Here is a 16,932-nt window from a genome sequence, read left to right on the forward strand (position 1 = left end):
CATAAGATGTTAGGATTCTTAGATCTTTATCTAAGGTTTTGTGTTCCAAACACATCCTTCTCTAAATTCCCATTTTAGAGAAGCGAATTTTTAATATCATTTGTCATTCTACATCAAAGTGAAATGTGGCGATTCCTAACATAATTTATCTTGATCAACATCTTTATGTAAATCTTATGCATTTGAGTACTCTAAAGCTCTATTTACCTTTAAAGAGACCCTTGCTTTAAAGTAAATCTACTCTTGAGTAATAATTTTCGGATTGTAATGCTACGGCTCGTATGTAACAAGGTCATAATACTATCATTTTCACAAAGCAATATTTTAACCAATAAGACATGTGCGATAAACTCCCACTGAACTATGCTTCCACTCTATCTTTATAGATTATAGTTCAACTATACTCCCACTCTATAGTTCCATTACTTTTACAAAGTAACACTATAAGACATGTTTGTAACGATCCAATCTACTCCCACTCTATCTCTCAGAAATACATCTATCTTCTTGAGAGATAGCTTTGTGAGTTATAAACATATATATGGTGGAGTATTAGGAGTTTTTCTAGACTATGCATTAACTTTCAAAAGGCCATCCCTATCATGGCAGTTTGATTCATGTAATATGCGAGTCTTATCCATGTCATTTGTTTAATAGACTCTCTATTTTAGGTATCTCCTGGTTGACCATCCGTTTTAGAATAATGTGTCTGTATTGTATCACAAATTCCCTACTTTATGAGTTCAATAGCTCATCACAATTTGATCTCACATGAGTAAGTTGTTACTTTTAGTAACAATGACATAAGGAGAATCAAATTCATAACTTATGGACATATAATGATCTAATCATCATAATTGTCTATTTGATCAATTTAAGTTGATAATCTAATGTTTCACTATGCAAGTAGTATATGATGATGATTTTAGAACAAATGATATGATCAAATAAGTGATTTGGGTTGAAAACCAAATCGCAAATATCCAAAGCACAACAATTGTTTAAAGGATACAAACAAATTTCCTAGTCACACAAGGAAATTAAAGTAGTTCTAAAAGTCTCAAAATACATCATAAAATTAAAGACAAAGCAAATTAAAGCCAAGCTTCCATAGATCCATCATCACGGTCGGCTACCTCTAGCTTCCCTCATGATCCTCTAAGCTTGCTTTTCTTTGCCTTTGTCCTTGCTAGGATGCTATAATTACAATAAAAAGGGTAATCATCACAACTTGTATCAATATACCAAAGTTGAGATCGAAACATAAAAGATAAGGATAGTTATATACCTACTGGATTAACCTTTCCAGCCTTAATATCGCCAAGATATTTCGAACAATTTCTTTTCCAATGTCCAACACCACAACAATAGTGGCACTTGTCCCCGGAGGAGGCACTGTACTTGGGCTTGGAGGTACTAGCTTCACAAGCTTTACCTTTGTTCCTGTTGGGAGTTCGCTTCTTTCCCTTGTTCCCACTTTTCTTGAAATTTCCTTTGCTCTTATGATTGACATTGAGCACATCTTTGGTGGAGCTAACACTTAGCCCCATATCCCTTTCGGCTTGCACAAGCATTTTGTACAACTCATCAGGGGAGACTTTCTTGTCTTGCATATTAAAATTCACCCGGAATTGAACATATGCCTTGATTTTGTTAAGGGAATGAAGAATCTGATCAATCACGAGTTCCTCGGGAATCTCCACCTTATGCATCTTTAAGGTCTCAACATGCTCCATCAACTTGGGCACATGGGGCTAACTTTTTTGCCCTCCTTAATGTTGAGATCAAAGAATGCGGAAGCCGCCTCATATTGTATAATCCGTGGAGCTCGTGAAAACATGTTCACAAGTTTCATGTAGATCTCATGAGCGGTGCTAATCTTTATAGCACTTCTTTTGAGTCCAGCCTTCATTGCAAAGATCAACACATTTTTTATCGCGGCCGACTCCTTTTGGTAAACCTCATAGGCTTGCCTAGCGGCGGCGGTGGACCTAACATTAGGTTCGGCGGGAGATGCCTTGGTAAGGTAACGAAGCTTGTCGTCACCCTCCGCGGCCAAGCGAAGTTGCGCGTCCCAATCGGCGAAATTGGACCCATTCTTTTCTAACTTACAACGATCCATGAAGGATCGGAGCCATGACACATTGGTGAGCGTGTTGGAACTAGTGGTTGCGGATGTGATTGGAGTTGCCATTGTAATTGAGAAAACGATTTTGACTACAAAATAGGAAGTGAAGGAATTAATGAACATCTATCATTTTGACAATACTTGTAAACATTTTAAACAAGTTTTAAGCATTTATATAGTGACCTCTACCCAACTATCATAAATGATTCCGAGATCCAAATTCATATTAACTCGGGCACGGTGAGCCGATTCATCCCTTATTAATATGACTCGGTGGATTATCCTCTTAATCGATTCTACTTCTAGAACTCTCGGTTGATAAAAATTACTCTAATATTTATCTTTAGCCCGGAACACATGCGACTACGGTCATGAATACTTCCGTTGAGCTCAATCCAAATTTCGATGTAATAACATTTTATTACCCACTTACCCAACGTAACAAGTTTAGTACCCCGGTGAGCCGAGCCTACTTCCTCACGAAATTGGGACTCATGGTTTCTACTATTTGGTAAGGCTAGTTCTCAATTATTAATTAGTGAGAGGTCTTGTCAATTTATTATCTATCACATTTTAAGTGAACTAAAGCGGTGAACTACGATAATTATAATTGACATGGTCGATGACTCGATATGAAATGCATGTGTTGTTATGGCGATTTGGCAATGCATGTAACATATTAAAAGAAATGCAAAGCAATAATAATAATAAATTCCTAGTATGGCCTTCCTAAAAATAGAAAATCAAATAATCTATTACATATTCGGAAATCAACTCCTTTGGTCCCTTGAATCTTCAAGTGACACGCCTCCCAAGAACACCGTCTTTGTCGAGACAACCTCTCCGAATGGCACCGTCTTGAAACAATTCCATAATTACAAATAATAATAAAAATACAAAACTATTCCTATTATACATTTGTAAAATGAAAAAACTAGTAAAAATAAAAGTGATACGAGATCACATTAAATTACAACTAAGGCCATACTAAGATAAAATTACATAATTAAAAATTATATAAATAAAAGACATTCAACAATTGAAATATGCAGCATTATAATATGTATCTATCATGCCAAATTATGTGCCAAATCGCCCTATTTAACTTATATCGTATATATAACCCGGTTTTATGGAAATGCGTGATCGTAACTTCTTAAAATCACTAATTAACACTTAAATCACATCTATGCTCAAGTTAATTATCCTAACACTCTTAGGACTCAAAAATTAGTCATCACTCAATTTTTGACAATAATTCAACTTGATTGAATTTTTATGCTCATTTTTTACCTTAAAATCATAATATTTATGAAATAAATCCAAATTAAATTACAATAATTTTAAAATTTGAATTTTAAATTTTTGAACATTTTGGAATATTTCCATGACACTCATAATGTCAAAAATTATGGTTAAAATTTTCGAATTAATTTTGAGAAAATATAGTTGTATTTTATCGGTTTTATCTCATAAAACATCTAAAGTATCCAAAAATTAATCCAATCAATTTTACAACCTTATATCTAATTATTTTGATATTTATTCAACCTAAAATAATTTTTTCATGCCATGTAATTTGTTTTAGCTATTTATGCTAAAATAGTCACTATTTATGCCATTTTTACTCTAAAAATTCATAAATCATGCTAAATGAGATCATTTCATCTCAAAATTTACATACACTCTTTAAATCATGCATGTGACAAAATATTAAAATCTTATGGCCTAATTAGAAATTTAACTATTTTTAACCATTTTACTTCTTTTAATCCATTTTTATCTCATAAAAATCATATATCATGCAATATTAATCAAATTAATACGAGATTTTACACACAACTTGTAAAATATGCATGTGATGTCATATAAAAGTTTCAAAGTCAGAGAGTAAGTTTAACCATTTTTAGTCATTTAACCTCCATTTATGCTATTTTTACACTAAAAATTCATAAATCATGAAATATTAATCACATTAATATGATATTTTACATGCAATACATAAAATATTCATGTGAGGTTATACTAAAAATACCACAGCCAGTAGTGAAGGTTAACTTATTTTAGTGAATAAAAGTTCATTTTACTCATAAAAATGTAATAAGATCACTAAAAATCATTAAAATGAGCAATAAATTTCCATAAATCATAAAAATGACCTAAAAACATTTTAGGACCAGAATATATAACATGCATAATTATTTCGTGACCTAATCTTATAAATCACAAATTTTTAGTTTTATATGTTAACATTTTAACTCGGAAAAACAATAACCGATTATGCATGCAACATCCTATGCTCTGATACCACTTGTTAGGTTAATTTACCTCTTATTAGACTCCTCTAATAGTAAACTAATTAACTTATAAATTATTTGTTCTTTAGATCTAGTGCATGCATAACAAAATAAGAGATTTATGAGGAAAAACAATGTTCCTTACATTGTATATAGGTCCGAAATATAGGGCACAAATAAGGTCACCTTCCTTATTTGTTCTTGAGCTTAAAATGTTGGATGATCCTCCAAAAATCCCAAAGTAGAGATCCTCCTTAGATTGCACCCAAGACTTATCCCTTAAACTAGTATACTAATTAACTAGATTAATAAACTAGTATCCTTAAAATGATTCTAATATTATGTTTATTACTACACTAGTAATCCAATGGTTGTTATAATATTAGATGAGCAAATCAATATTTCTAAAAGCTTGTTTTAGAGAGATGTGGGAGATAAAGAGTATTTTTGCATGTGTGTTGTGAGAATGAAAAATAAGAGAGCAAAATTCTCTTAACATGAAGGAGGGAGGGCGGTTGGAACAAGGGCTAGGTGCCAAAAATTGGCATCTTGGTTTTTCCTTTTGGTCTTCACAAAGTGTAGATGTGTAAGACAATGTAGAGTAGGTGTAAGTCTAGAAAGCAAATAGCTATGATTATTTCTCATAAAATAAATCAACCTCACACCACTACTACTCCCTCCATTCGGTTCATATCATATAAAATGGACTACCATTTTATTTTGTCAATTGTCACACAATATGTCACATGTAGTATGTTACATGTTATTAATTAATTTAATGCATATTTATCACATAAATATCATTTTATAAATTAATTAAATTATATACAACAAATTGACTAGTGATACTTGATCACATGAATAAAATGGGTCATATAATTGTAATTCACAACATCTTGTAATTATAATTAACCATTCATTCTTATCTCAATTGTTTCTCAAACAATTAACAATTTTAGTAATAAAATATTTCAATTACTAAAATAAATCTTATTTAATCCCATTACAATAAGATATCAATATTCTCTCTCGCAAGTGAATTGTTCAATTTTAAGGAATTGATCAACTTGTATCGTCATACAATTAATCAATTTATCTAATAAGGGAATTGTCTTTTAGGTGTGACCTTAAGGGGTCAACTAACCACCACCGTCATACGACAGTAATGTCAAACTCTAGTCAGCCAATCATTACTGATTAATGATGATCAGTTGATTATATAATAAATCATCCCTTACGTATTCTTAATATGAGATTTAATTGTGATATTAAATCATGTGATCGCACTATTGTTGAGGACACATATTCCAATACTATCTGCATTCCTGGCTTTGAATTCATGGTCCATATATTCCCGGAAAGGCTCTTAAGACAAGTTGGCTTGAAGCAAAAGATTCCAAAGCTTGACACCGTACTGCAGACACCGTTGGCGCACACCTCTGAGTCCTGCCGTGAGTGGGCCCTCCGTTGGTCTCAAAGGAACATTTGGTACATTCCTACTCCTATGGGCTCGTTGTGGGTGTCTGATTCTTATCAGCAGTGGACCAAATCTAGCACTTCGGAGGAGCACGAGAAATTGAGGAATCATGAGCCTGTCAGCTATAAGATCCGTGAAGTAGCTAAGGAGAATCGAAAATACTTGACTAAAGAGGAGGAGGAAGTAGGGTTCCGAGTTGTTCGTCCAAAGAAGAAGCCTAAGAGAACCTCTCATGCTGAGAAGATGGTGGTTGATAAGAATGGCAAGGCAAGACCACGAGATAGACCATTGGTGATTCGGTCCGAAGTAGCACATGAGCGCCCTCCTCGAGGTCGAGATAACAAGAATGACAAGAATGACAAAGGCAACGGCAAAATGGAAGAATATGAATAGCGTAAGTCTTTTATTAATATTATTTATTTACTAATGTTGTAATAAAAGGTAGGATTTTTAGAATCATATCGTAGAAGTTTGAAGTTTCAGCATTTATTTTGTATTATTTGGCATATTACTATTACTTGAATAAATAGTTTATTTAGCTAAGAAGCTTTTACCTATTCCTTATTTTTTCGAATTTCAAATATCAAAGTATTTGTCCTTCTATTTGCACATTTGAAATAAATATGGTCGGGTTGTATACCTGCAAAAGGATTGCCTATATATCTACCATTAAGGTAAAATCAAACTCATTACGTAGTTTCAAAAAATTGTGGAAACGAATAAATGTTCAAAGCAAGAGCTTAAAATGAACACAGGAATGAAACAAGGTGCTTTACTTACTCCTAAGTTGCAATTAATATATTTTGACGATGTAGAGGATGATAGAAAATGGTAAAACGCAAGAGCGGGATACCATTAAAATAGGAATGGCAGAGGGCCGTGTGAGACGTGTCACAAGAGTACCACGTTGGGTCACGCGTGGCGCGTTCGACCTATGGGGAGCAGTGTATTGCTTTGGTATACGAGCGGTATTTAGGCCGAACATGGACTTGATAGAGTGTGGTTGAGTCATCTCATCAGAGACAGTATAGATCACCTTAGAGTCATATATTGTATATCGAGATTTATAGTTTGTATAATTTATTGTGTAATGACACTAAATCATAAATTGTAATATATGTTTCGTTATGGAGTTTTGATGCACTAACTCGGTAAACTGAGTTTATAGTACCCTTAGTTACCTTGGCCGGAAAATTGGGGGTGTTACAGTTCAGTCCTGATTTAATATTTTTGTCCTTCTGCTATGCATTGTTCTGTATTAATATCTTAATCTTTCAGGTTGTGCATTATGCTATGTGTTCTATTTTGCGACTTTGGAATGATGGATAAAGGATGAATAATAAATTTGGGGATGAATGAATGAATTATTTGAATGAGTGAAGTACGAGGGTGTGGATTGGGTGAGCGTAAGTAGTAAGGGTACTTTATGTAGTTTAGTTAAGCTAAAGTCGGAATGTCGTAGTTAGATCGGTTTTATAAAAACCGCATCATAATTCAGTTTGGGTGTTAATTTTTTTAATTAAGAAGGAACTAAGGTGGTTATTACAAAAAAAATGGACATGTAAGGGGGTTATTTGTAAAAAGAGAAACATACAAGGAGGTTATTTACAAAAAAATCTTAAATAAAAAATAAATACCATATAAAATTCGAAACAATACTTAGTTCATTTTCTCGTTCCATTACTTATATGCATACTAGTATAATTAAGGTGTACTGCAGTTGATATGACTTAAGCATTATGTTATATTTTTTTTTCAATTCCCTCACATGTCTTAGCAATGAATGTTAAGATTTAAGATTAAAACTCATTCAAATGTTGATATTTTAGTTTTTGAAATATTTTTACTTAAAATGTTTGTAAATTTCAAAGATGATATTAATTGAAGAATAGTATTACTAATGGTCAAATATGCGTTAAATTGATTAATTAAATTGATTAAAGATATTAAACTATAATCGTCTTAAAAAATAAATACGATAAGTTCATTTAGAAAGCGCAGCTCGAGCATCGTTAGGCCATAAAACTAGTGTATTTTAAAAGGCAGTAAGTGTACATAAATAATGAGAGTATATGGTCGAGTGGAAAAAAAACTCATAACATCACTAATGAACTACAATATCTTTGATATTCAACCCAACTCCAATTTCATTTTCATAGCAATTCAACACGATAACATAGTTTAGGGTCTAGAAGACAATCCAAAACAAGAAATAAGTTGCATAGAGTACATGTCTAATTACCATATGTATTGTTACTTTTGGTAGAAATGTAGAGCATGAGTATAAAATTAAGAAATATAAAAGGAAAGTTTTAAAGACTACTTATAACACGTTAGAGACATCTTCTATTTCTCTCTCGACAACTCGATAAAGTTTGCATCGTAACATATAACGCGGTAACTTGAGAATAACAAAAATAAACTTCTTAGTCAACATAGATAACATCTACCAAAAGTATATGTAAAGAAAACTCAATCTGGGTATTTTATGTACATCCTAAAATCGGCATTTTTTCTTCATTAAGTGCGGATGATTTATAGTCATAGGATAGAAATAAATCAAATTGAGTAGTTCTTTATCCGGCCTACGTGCTCTCAAAATTATATGTCTCAAATTGCATCGTCAACTAATACTTTTCTTAAGTTCCTATTTTATACAGTAAATGTCACCTAAACAATATATCATTAGTGCACTCAAAATTAACATGTCTCAAATCTCGTAATAATGGAAAAAAAACGTTACATGAAATCCATAGAACATAGTATTGCAATATCCAATAATTCTAAACTTGTATAATTTTAACATAGGTGTCATACATTTTGATCACCTCTATTATCTTTCATAACTGTACCTTTGCTTTGATCAATTAAACTAACAAAAACCTACCTATCTACAAACTCAATCAAACAATATTGTCAACAATTTAAAAGGAGATTATAGTAATTACCATAGACATCTTACATTTACTTGTCCATGAAGATTCGACCTTTGTAGGAGAGCGATGGTGGTGACCAGGTTCTTCAAATTCTAGATATGATTTAATGTAGCACAATACAACTTACGAATGAACATGAGCATGAATTTAAATCTCAATAGTGACACTAAACACAAAATATTCTAAAAACAAAAGGTCGCATCACCTTTATAACCCTTAAGAAGACACGCAAGCACCACAATAGGTAAGATCGGAAAAACAACATGAATAACCCGTGGAACATGTTAAATTCCACAATATTGTCAACAAACCTCACGAAAATATCACGCAATATTGGTCAATCAAGGCACCAACAACATCACGAAATCTAAAAGGTATATTAACATCTGCATGTTCACATGACCTAACGATAACTATATAAAGAGCCTAAAATGGCGGTTGGTAAATAGTATTACTGTTTTTTTTTTGGGTGAATAAAGATGACGAACAATTTGAAAACCAAAAGCTTTAACTCTTTGAAAATCCTAAACCCATAAGAACGATCTTAAAGTAGACATAATCAAATAATTAATGGACGATAGCCGAAAAAGGCAAAGCATCGGCTAATATAGGTGTACTACTAAAGAGGGATTTTCAAAGTATCAATATATCAAATTAGCAAAGAACCGCAATTAAATACCCTAAGAAAAACATGGTTGAGCATTTTGTGATAATCAAGAAAGTCAAGTTAGAAGTAGTAATACGCAACCTTGTTAAAATACACAGGCCAAAATATTACTGGGAAATTAAGGTGTCACATTTCAATATCTGATGCCATCCATTCTAATTTGTGCGACGCTACTGCAATATCAAATCAACAAACAATCTCACATAAATATCCAACGGAGAATATTAATGAGAATTCCAAGATCATTAGTAAAGGCAAATATCAACTACTAAACATCAACGAGGGATAATAGAAGAGGCGGATCACATTCAATCTATAGTGGCGTTGTCCAATACATTAAAAGCACACAAAAAATTAATACATAAGATCTCACATTGACACAAATCCCTAAAAATACCGCCATTCAACAACCTACTTCCCCAAAACTATACCTTCAAATCGAACTTAGTGCAACCTTTTAAATTGGTATTGGATGGTGTGATCAATAGTCAATATTGGAAGGTGGTTGAGGCCGGTCTTGTGATGGTTGTTTTAAGTGGTGTTTGGTGACGGTGGTGTTATGTGGCGTGCGAGGTTGTTAGCGGTGTGAGTAATGTGGAAAATGGGGATGGTAAGGAAAGGAGTGAGAAGGTTAGTTTACCACATAGGTATTTGTTTGTGAAAGCGAGGAAATTGTGGAGAAATGACCGAAAAAGTGAAGGAAAAAATTCAGAGGTAAAAGGGTGTAATTGCTTTGCATAGTAAAATGAGTATTTTTCACTTTCATTTATTAACAGTATATCTTTCCAACTCCTTGCCTAAAAAGGTTATAAATTAAGGTTGGAGTTGGTTTTAGTAGCCTTCGGAATGACTCGGTGTTTTAAATCAACTTATTTATTTAATTAATTTTTTATTTATTTGAAAACCCAAGTTGTTATATTTATAATGTTTAACAAGGCATCGATAACTTAGCAGTAACGACAACCAACCATGATTCAGTTCATAATTCTTTTGAACTTTCTTAACGTCATTCAAAATTAAAATTGCAAAATAATATGCATTAGATAAAAGAACAATACATATATGCAGACCACGAGTTTAAAAACTAGTAAACTACTTACAAATAAACTTGTCAAATAGGTCGGGTCTTGGCCGGGTAGGATCATATATGGTCACGGGTCAGAATATGGGTTGGGTCAGGATCCATTTTTTTTTGTTTTGTTTTGTTTTGACCAAGAGCATCTCCTACCGACAGTTGGGCAATCTCTTTCGAGTACTGAAGACAATTTAATAGGTTAACCCCTTCCAAATTTAATTATTTTATTCATAAGAGTTAGAAATCGAACCCCGATCAGTCAAATTTTGATAAACCACTTTTAATAAACTTAGGGGTCGTTTGGTTCAAGAAGGTAGAATAGAATGAATTAGAATCTCATACCATAGAGGCATGGATTGAGATCCCCATACCACTCTAAACTTGTTTGGTATGTTTATTTTTTACACTATGGGGGAATGGAGTTGAAAACTTGGGTGAAAACTTAGGTATGAGATTCTAGGGGTTATAATGAAGTTAATCCATTAGGTATCTAACTCCATTCCAATACAAGCCAACCAAACATTAAATTTACCCAAATCCATTCCTATCCATTTCAAACACCCCCAATATCATATAATCCGTCAAATGTCACATCGCATCACATTCCCTTGCATACATTCACATTCACATTCACATTCACATTCACATTCACATTCACATATGGAGTAAGTAACCCTTTTACTATTTAGGACCAAAAATTTGACTCCATAATGGTTAAAACTATCCCAACCAATCCGAACCATCCAAAAAGCACTTGAACATAAAATCCAACGATCCAAAAAAGCTCAACAATAACCAAATTAGGGTTTACAGAACTCAAGTCACGACATCCTATATAAACCCAACAGTTACGCTTTCGCCGGTTGCGGTGCAGCACATTCTGCTCTGACCCCAAAAAAATTTCATCAAAATTTTCTCTTTGTTTTTACTTCTTCAATATTCATATCATCATCGTCGGAAATTTTTTGATTTCGCGACGATTTATCCCTTACCAAAAACAAATCCAATCTCTCTTCTTCTATATCCTTAAACCCTAAAAAATCCCCAAAAAAAAATCGACTCTTTTTTCTCTTCAAATTAGGGTTTTTTGTTGTTGTTGTTGTTAAATTTGCAGTGATTTTTGTTTGAATAGAAGAGAGAGGAAAAAAATGGCTCAAGCTCAGGTTCATGTTCCGGGTCAAGGTGGTGTGGCTGGTGTGGTGAATGGTGGTGTTCCGGGTTCTAACCCGGGTGCTGGTGCTGCTGCGGCTACGGCTGCCCTCGTTACGACGTCACTTTATGTCGGTGATTTGGATTTCAATGTGAATGATTCCCAGCTGTATGATCTGTTTAATCAGATTGGGCAAGTTGTTTCTGTTAGGGTTTGTAGGGATTTGACTACTCGCCGTTCTCTTGGTTATGGTTATGTCAATTATAGTAACCCCCAGGATGGTAATTATTTCAGTTCCTTAAGTTTATACAATATATTTCCTTATTTAGAAAGTAATTATACAGTCTATGTTTCTGCTTAGATTTGCTATTTTACTTATATGAGCGATTGTTTTGGACTTGTTTGTTGTGGGTATAGGATGGTTTTACATTGTTATTTGCATTCTAAGATATTTTGTAGAACGATTGAAGTTATCAATTACATGAATTCGGGGTTTTGATTAGAAAGTGATTATATTGGGGCTAAATGTTGTATCTTTTATTGCAGTTTCTCATTAGTTTGTTTTGTTGTTTAGATAACTGTAGTGTTTATTAGCTGTGTGTATACAAACAATGCAGTTGCATGTATACAAACAATGCAGTTGCATTGAGGTAAGGAAACCCGATTTCAAGGTTGGGTGAATTAATGATTTGTGTAGAAAGTAATATGAAGCTTTGAGTACAACGTGGACGTAGTCTGTTCTTGTTCATGGTCAGGGAGCTTACGTTTATGTGCAATGTAAGGTGCTTAAATTGAATACGCGGTATATGTTATCAATGTATTTTAGTATGGAGTTTGACTTTAGTATTAGTTGAATACTGTATGTTAGAAAAGCCTGTGCTAATGTTAGTGGTTGCTTGCCAAATTTGCTGTACAATGTATACTGTATACCCTGCTTAGATTTTGTCTCATTTTGGAAATTATACATTTCAGCTGCAAGGGCTTTGGATGTGTTGAACTTTACTCCCCTGAATGGAAAGTCTATCAGGATCATGTATTCGCACAGGGACCCAAGCATCCGGAGAAGTGGGACTGGAAATATTTTCATCAAGGTTATCTTTTCCTCTTTGTGTTTTTTTGTTTAGGTTATACCTAGATAAATCTGTGTTTGTTTTTTGGAGGTCAGTTATTTTCCTGATACTAGTAGCCGATCTACACGTTAGAATTAGAGGTCTTTGTTCGCTGTAATGAATTCGTCGTGCATCCAGCCTGTTTTATGTGGTACAAAAGTAAAATTTCATAGAATTTTCTTTTACAATTTAATTCATTGGTACATTGGGAAATTTTCTTTCTGTATCATAGTTTCTTAACTATATCTTTTGTGCATTTACAGAATTTGGACAAGGCAATTGACCACAAAGCTTTACATGATACTTTCTCCTCATTTGGAAACATTCTGTCATGCAAGATTGCTACTGATGTCAACGGCCAGTCCAAGGGTTATGGGTTTGTTCAGTTTGATACTGAGGAAGGAGCTCAAAAAGCCATTGAGAAGTTGAATGGTATGCTCATCAATGACAAGCAGGTGTTTGTTGGACACTTTGTTCGTAAGCAGGAAAGAGACACTGCTTCAAGCAGGACAAAATTCCAGAATGTTTATGTCAAGAATCTCTCTGAATCAACTACTGATGATGACCTGAAGAAAATTTTTGGTGAATATGGACCAATAACAAGTGCTGTGGTTATGAGGGATGCTGATGGAAAATCAAGGTGCTTTGGGTTTGTTAACTTTGACAACCCAGAAGATGCTGCTAATGCTGTTGATGCTTTAAATGGCAGCAAATTTGATGAGAAAGAATGGTATGTTGGTAAGGCTCAGAAAAAGACTGAAAGGGAACAAGAATTGAAGGGAAAGTTTGAGCAGACTATGAAGGAAGCTGCTGATAAGTATCAGGGTGCAAATTTATACATCAAGAACTTAGATGACACCATTGATGATGAAAAGCTGAAAGAGCTGTTTGCAGAGCATGGAAAAATTACATCATGCAAGGTTGTTAGATATCATTGGCACTTCTATTGTTCTTTCTCAATTTTTACTCCCTATTCTGAAGTTGGTTTCAATCTATTCACCCAATCTTCAGGTTATGCGTGATCCCAGTGGTATCAGCAAGGGCTCTGGATTTGTGGCATTTTCGACACCCGAGGAAGCTTCTCGAGCTGTGAGTACATAACCTTTTAATTTACGGGATTTTCTATGGTGTAGCCTTGTGTTTTTCCAAATTCTGACATGTACCCTTGATTTTTAAGAAACATATGATATCGTAGAATCCTCAAAAACCCGGGGGTACATTGTAGAAAAACCTTTTACCCTTTATTTATTATGACTGATTTTAATGATGTTTTTACAAGTGTATTGTTAGATGTTTATTTCCCTTATACGTCGTTTCTCTCTAATCTCAGCTTGCGGAGATGAATGGCAAAATTATTGTCAGCAAACCTCTATATGTTGCACTTGCTCAACGTAAAGAAGATAGAAGGGCTCGGTTGCAGGTAAACCCTCAGATTTTCTCTGCTTTATTTTAGCTGACCATTTTCCCAGTGTGAACCTCAGTAAATCTCAATCTTATTGCTGTGTCTATCGCCGCCTTTTTTTTTTGTGTGGTATGATTCCGCTGATGTGTATTGGGACTCAAATTTTGATGAATGATACTTTGTGGCAGGCTCAGTTTTCACAAATGAGGCCAATTGCCATGACACCTTCTGTTCCTCCCCGCATGCCAATGTATCCTCCAGGTGCCCCAGGGCTTGGACAGCAGATCTTCTATGGCCAGGCACCACCTATGATGCCTCCACAAGTAAGAAGAGCTTTATTGTAGCTACTTTCCTCATCAATTTCAATTTCTGTGTCAAATGCTGGATCTTAATATTTATTATGGAGTATTACTTAATTGTCCTTTTGTTTCCTTATTGGGTAAATGTGTGTGTTACTAAGGATTTGAGGACTTTCTTAATCATTCTTGTTTTCTCTTTGAGTTCTGTCATGTTGCTGAGATATTCAACTACTACTAACAAATACTTGACCTCTGAATTCTGTACCAAAACTTGGTTACTCTTTAGTGTGAAGTCGGGTTCATTTGTAAAATATGTATCCTGTACTAACGTACTATTGCAGGCTGGGTTTGGATATCAACAGCAACTTGTACCTGGAGTGAGGCCAGGAGCAGCGCCAATGCCCAACTTCTTTGTTCCATACATGCAGCAGGGACAACAGGGTCAGCGACCGGCTGGAAGGCGTGGTTCTGGTCCCGTTCAGCAGAATCAACAACCTGTGCCTATGATGCAGCAACAGGTTGGCCACTCTACAGTTTCATTTCTTTTCACTTACTATAGGACTAACCTATCTCATACTTATGGATGACTGAGTAGAGAAAAAGCCAGGTTGTTCAAAGTTCAAACCACCTCAAAAGAGTAGGGGCAGAACTGTCTAAATCGGCCATAAAGTATGTTGATTCTGTTTTTTCGAAGTGGGAGCAAATAATCTCTTTGAAACAAGCAAAATCCACTACGCTGACATTTACATTACTTGAAATTTCCTAGTATTACGTTTTCATGTAATATGAAAGACTATTGCTTGCCATCATTTCCTTAATTGTTGCTTCAATCTCTATAATGTGTGTTGTTTTGTGCATTGATTTAGATGCTTCCAAGAGGACGTGTTTACCGATACCCACCGGGACGTAACATGTCCGAGGTCCCAATTCCTGGAGCTATGCTTCCGGCATATGACATGGGTGGCATGCCTTTACGTGATGCTGGAATGGCGCAGCCTGTCCCAATTACTGCTTTAGCAAGTGCCTTGGCAAACTCATCTCCTGAACAGCAGCGAACGGTGAGTTCCATTATTCAACATCTTTTTACTCGGATTTTCTCAGAAAACAACTTGCTAAATTATTTTGCAAGAATACCTGCTAGCTTTTATGACATTTTTCTTGGCCAAATTACCAAATTTGTAGGAGCCTAGTGAGTTGTGAGTTCTGACTTCTGACTTCTGACCCAACTTTATTTGTTGCATCAGCTTACTCCTTTGTCACTAGGCTCAAGTTGTGACAATAAAAAAAACTAGGGTTAACAGGATCCTAGTGGGTTGCGACAGAACAGAAGTTATCATTTTTATCTTTTGCACTCCAACTTCAGTTTTGGCCCCTTTTTTGGCACAATTTTTGCTAGCGCAGCGAGTAATAAGCTTATGACCCAAGCATGGCTAGTCTGTCGAGCTAATATTATCTCTGAAATGAATAAACTATAACCAATCTCTACTCTGTCTTGCACTCCTGCTCACTGTGCCTCTTTTGATATACTTTCCCAGTGGGCATTTGAGTAACTAGAATTTTGTTGCATTAAATCCGTAGATGCTGGGAGAAAGCTTGTACCCACTAGTGGACGCTATAGAGCATGAGAATGCAGCAAAGGTGACCGGTATGCTTCTTGAGATGGACCAGCCAGAAGTTTTGCACTTGCTCGAGTCCCCAGATGCTTTGAAGGCTAAAGTTTCCGAAGCAATGGAAGTACTCCGGACTGTTGCTCAACAAGGTTCTAATCCCGCCGATCAGCTTGCTTCTTTGTCACTCAACGACACCTTAGTTTCTTAAAATGCATTCAGTGTCATCTCGAGTTTGGTTGTGTTAAGACCAGCTTTAGACTATGTATCTGCTCTATGACGTTTTTGGGTTCTTATTTGCCCGGAGTTTTTGTTTTCTTTTTTGTTCAGCACTTATTGCTTGTGGTGCTTCTTAGTTTTGTGAGATTTATTTCCGTGCACGCTATTTCCTATTAAGACATTTTTACGGTGGATTTGTCTGTTAAGTTTTGTGAGATTTATTTACCTGCACGCTATTTCCTATATTAAGTCATTTTTACGCTGGATTTATCTGCTTCTGGATTGGCAACTATTTGCTACCATATGGTTTGCCGTAAAATAGTTTGAAACATACGAATGCAAGGTAGAATCTGGAGAGAAACTTGGATCAACCGGCAAGACTGCAAGAGTATTATTAGATCAGTCAATTGAATTTGTTTACTCGTTTCAGTTGGTGGTTGTCTTGGATTTTGTTTGTTGTCTTGGTCGATTATTTGTTTTTGAGCATGACTCTATCTACGACGTTGATCATTCCTTGTCAAACAGCTAAACTGATATGTTTTATAGCAAGTTCGCATGTAGAGGAT

The 16,932-nt window shown here is 34.8% G+C and overlaps 1 protein-coding gene across 1 annotated transcript; it reads left to right on the plus strand.

The window, feature by feature from the left end:
- The first annotated feature begins 11,382 nt into the window (after positions 1 to 11,382).
- Positions 11,383 to 16,572, plus strand: LOC141596903 (polyadenylate-binding protein 2-like). The gene is made up of 9 exons (XM_074417178.1): positions 11,383 to 12,011; positions 12,703 to 12,821; positions 13,103 to 13,759; positions 13,851 to 13,928; positions 14,170 to 14,259; positions 14,430 to 14,564; positions 14,882 to 15,058; positions 15,407 to 15,598; positions 16,119 to 16,572. Exons 1-9 carry the CDS (start codon positions 11,729 to 11,731, stop codon positions 16,356 to 16,358), a joined length of 1,971 nt encoding a protein of 656 aa, XP_074273279.1. The 5' UTR covers positions 11,383 to 11,728; the 3' UTR covers positions 16,359 to 16,572.
- The last annotated feature ends 360 nt before the right edge of the window (positions 16,573 to 16,932 follow it).

This window comes from Silene latifolia, chromosome 8 (assembly GCF_048544455.1).
Source record: "Silene latifolia isolate original U9 population chromosome 8, ASM4854445v1, whole genome shotgun sequence".
NCBI classification, from domain to species: domain Eukaryota; kingdom Viridiplantae; phylum Streptophyta; class Magnoliopsida; order Caryophyllales; family Caryophyllaceae; genus Silene; species Silene latifolia.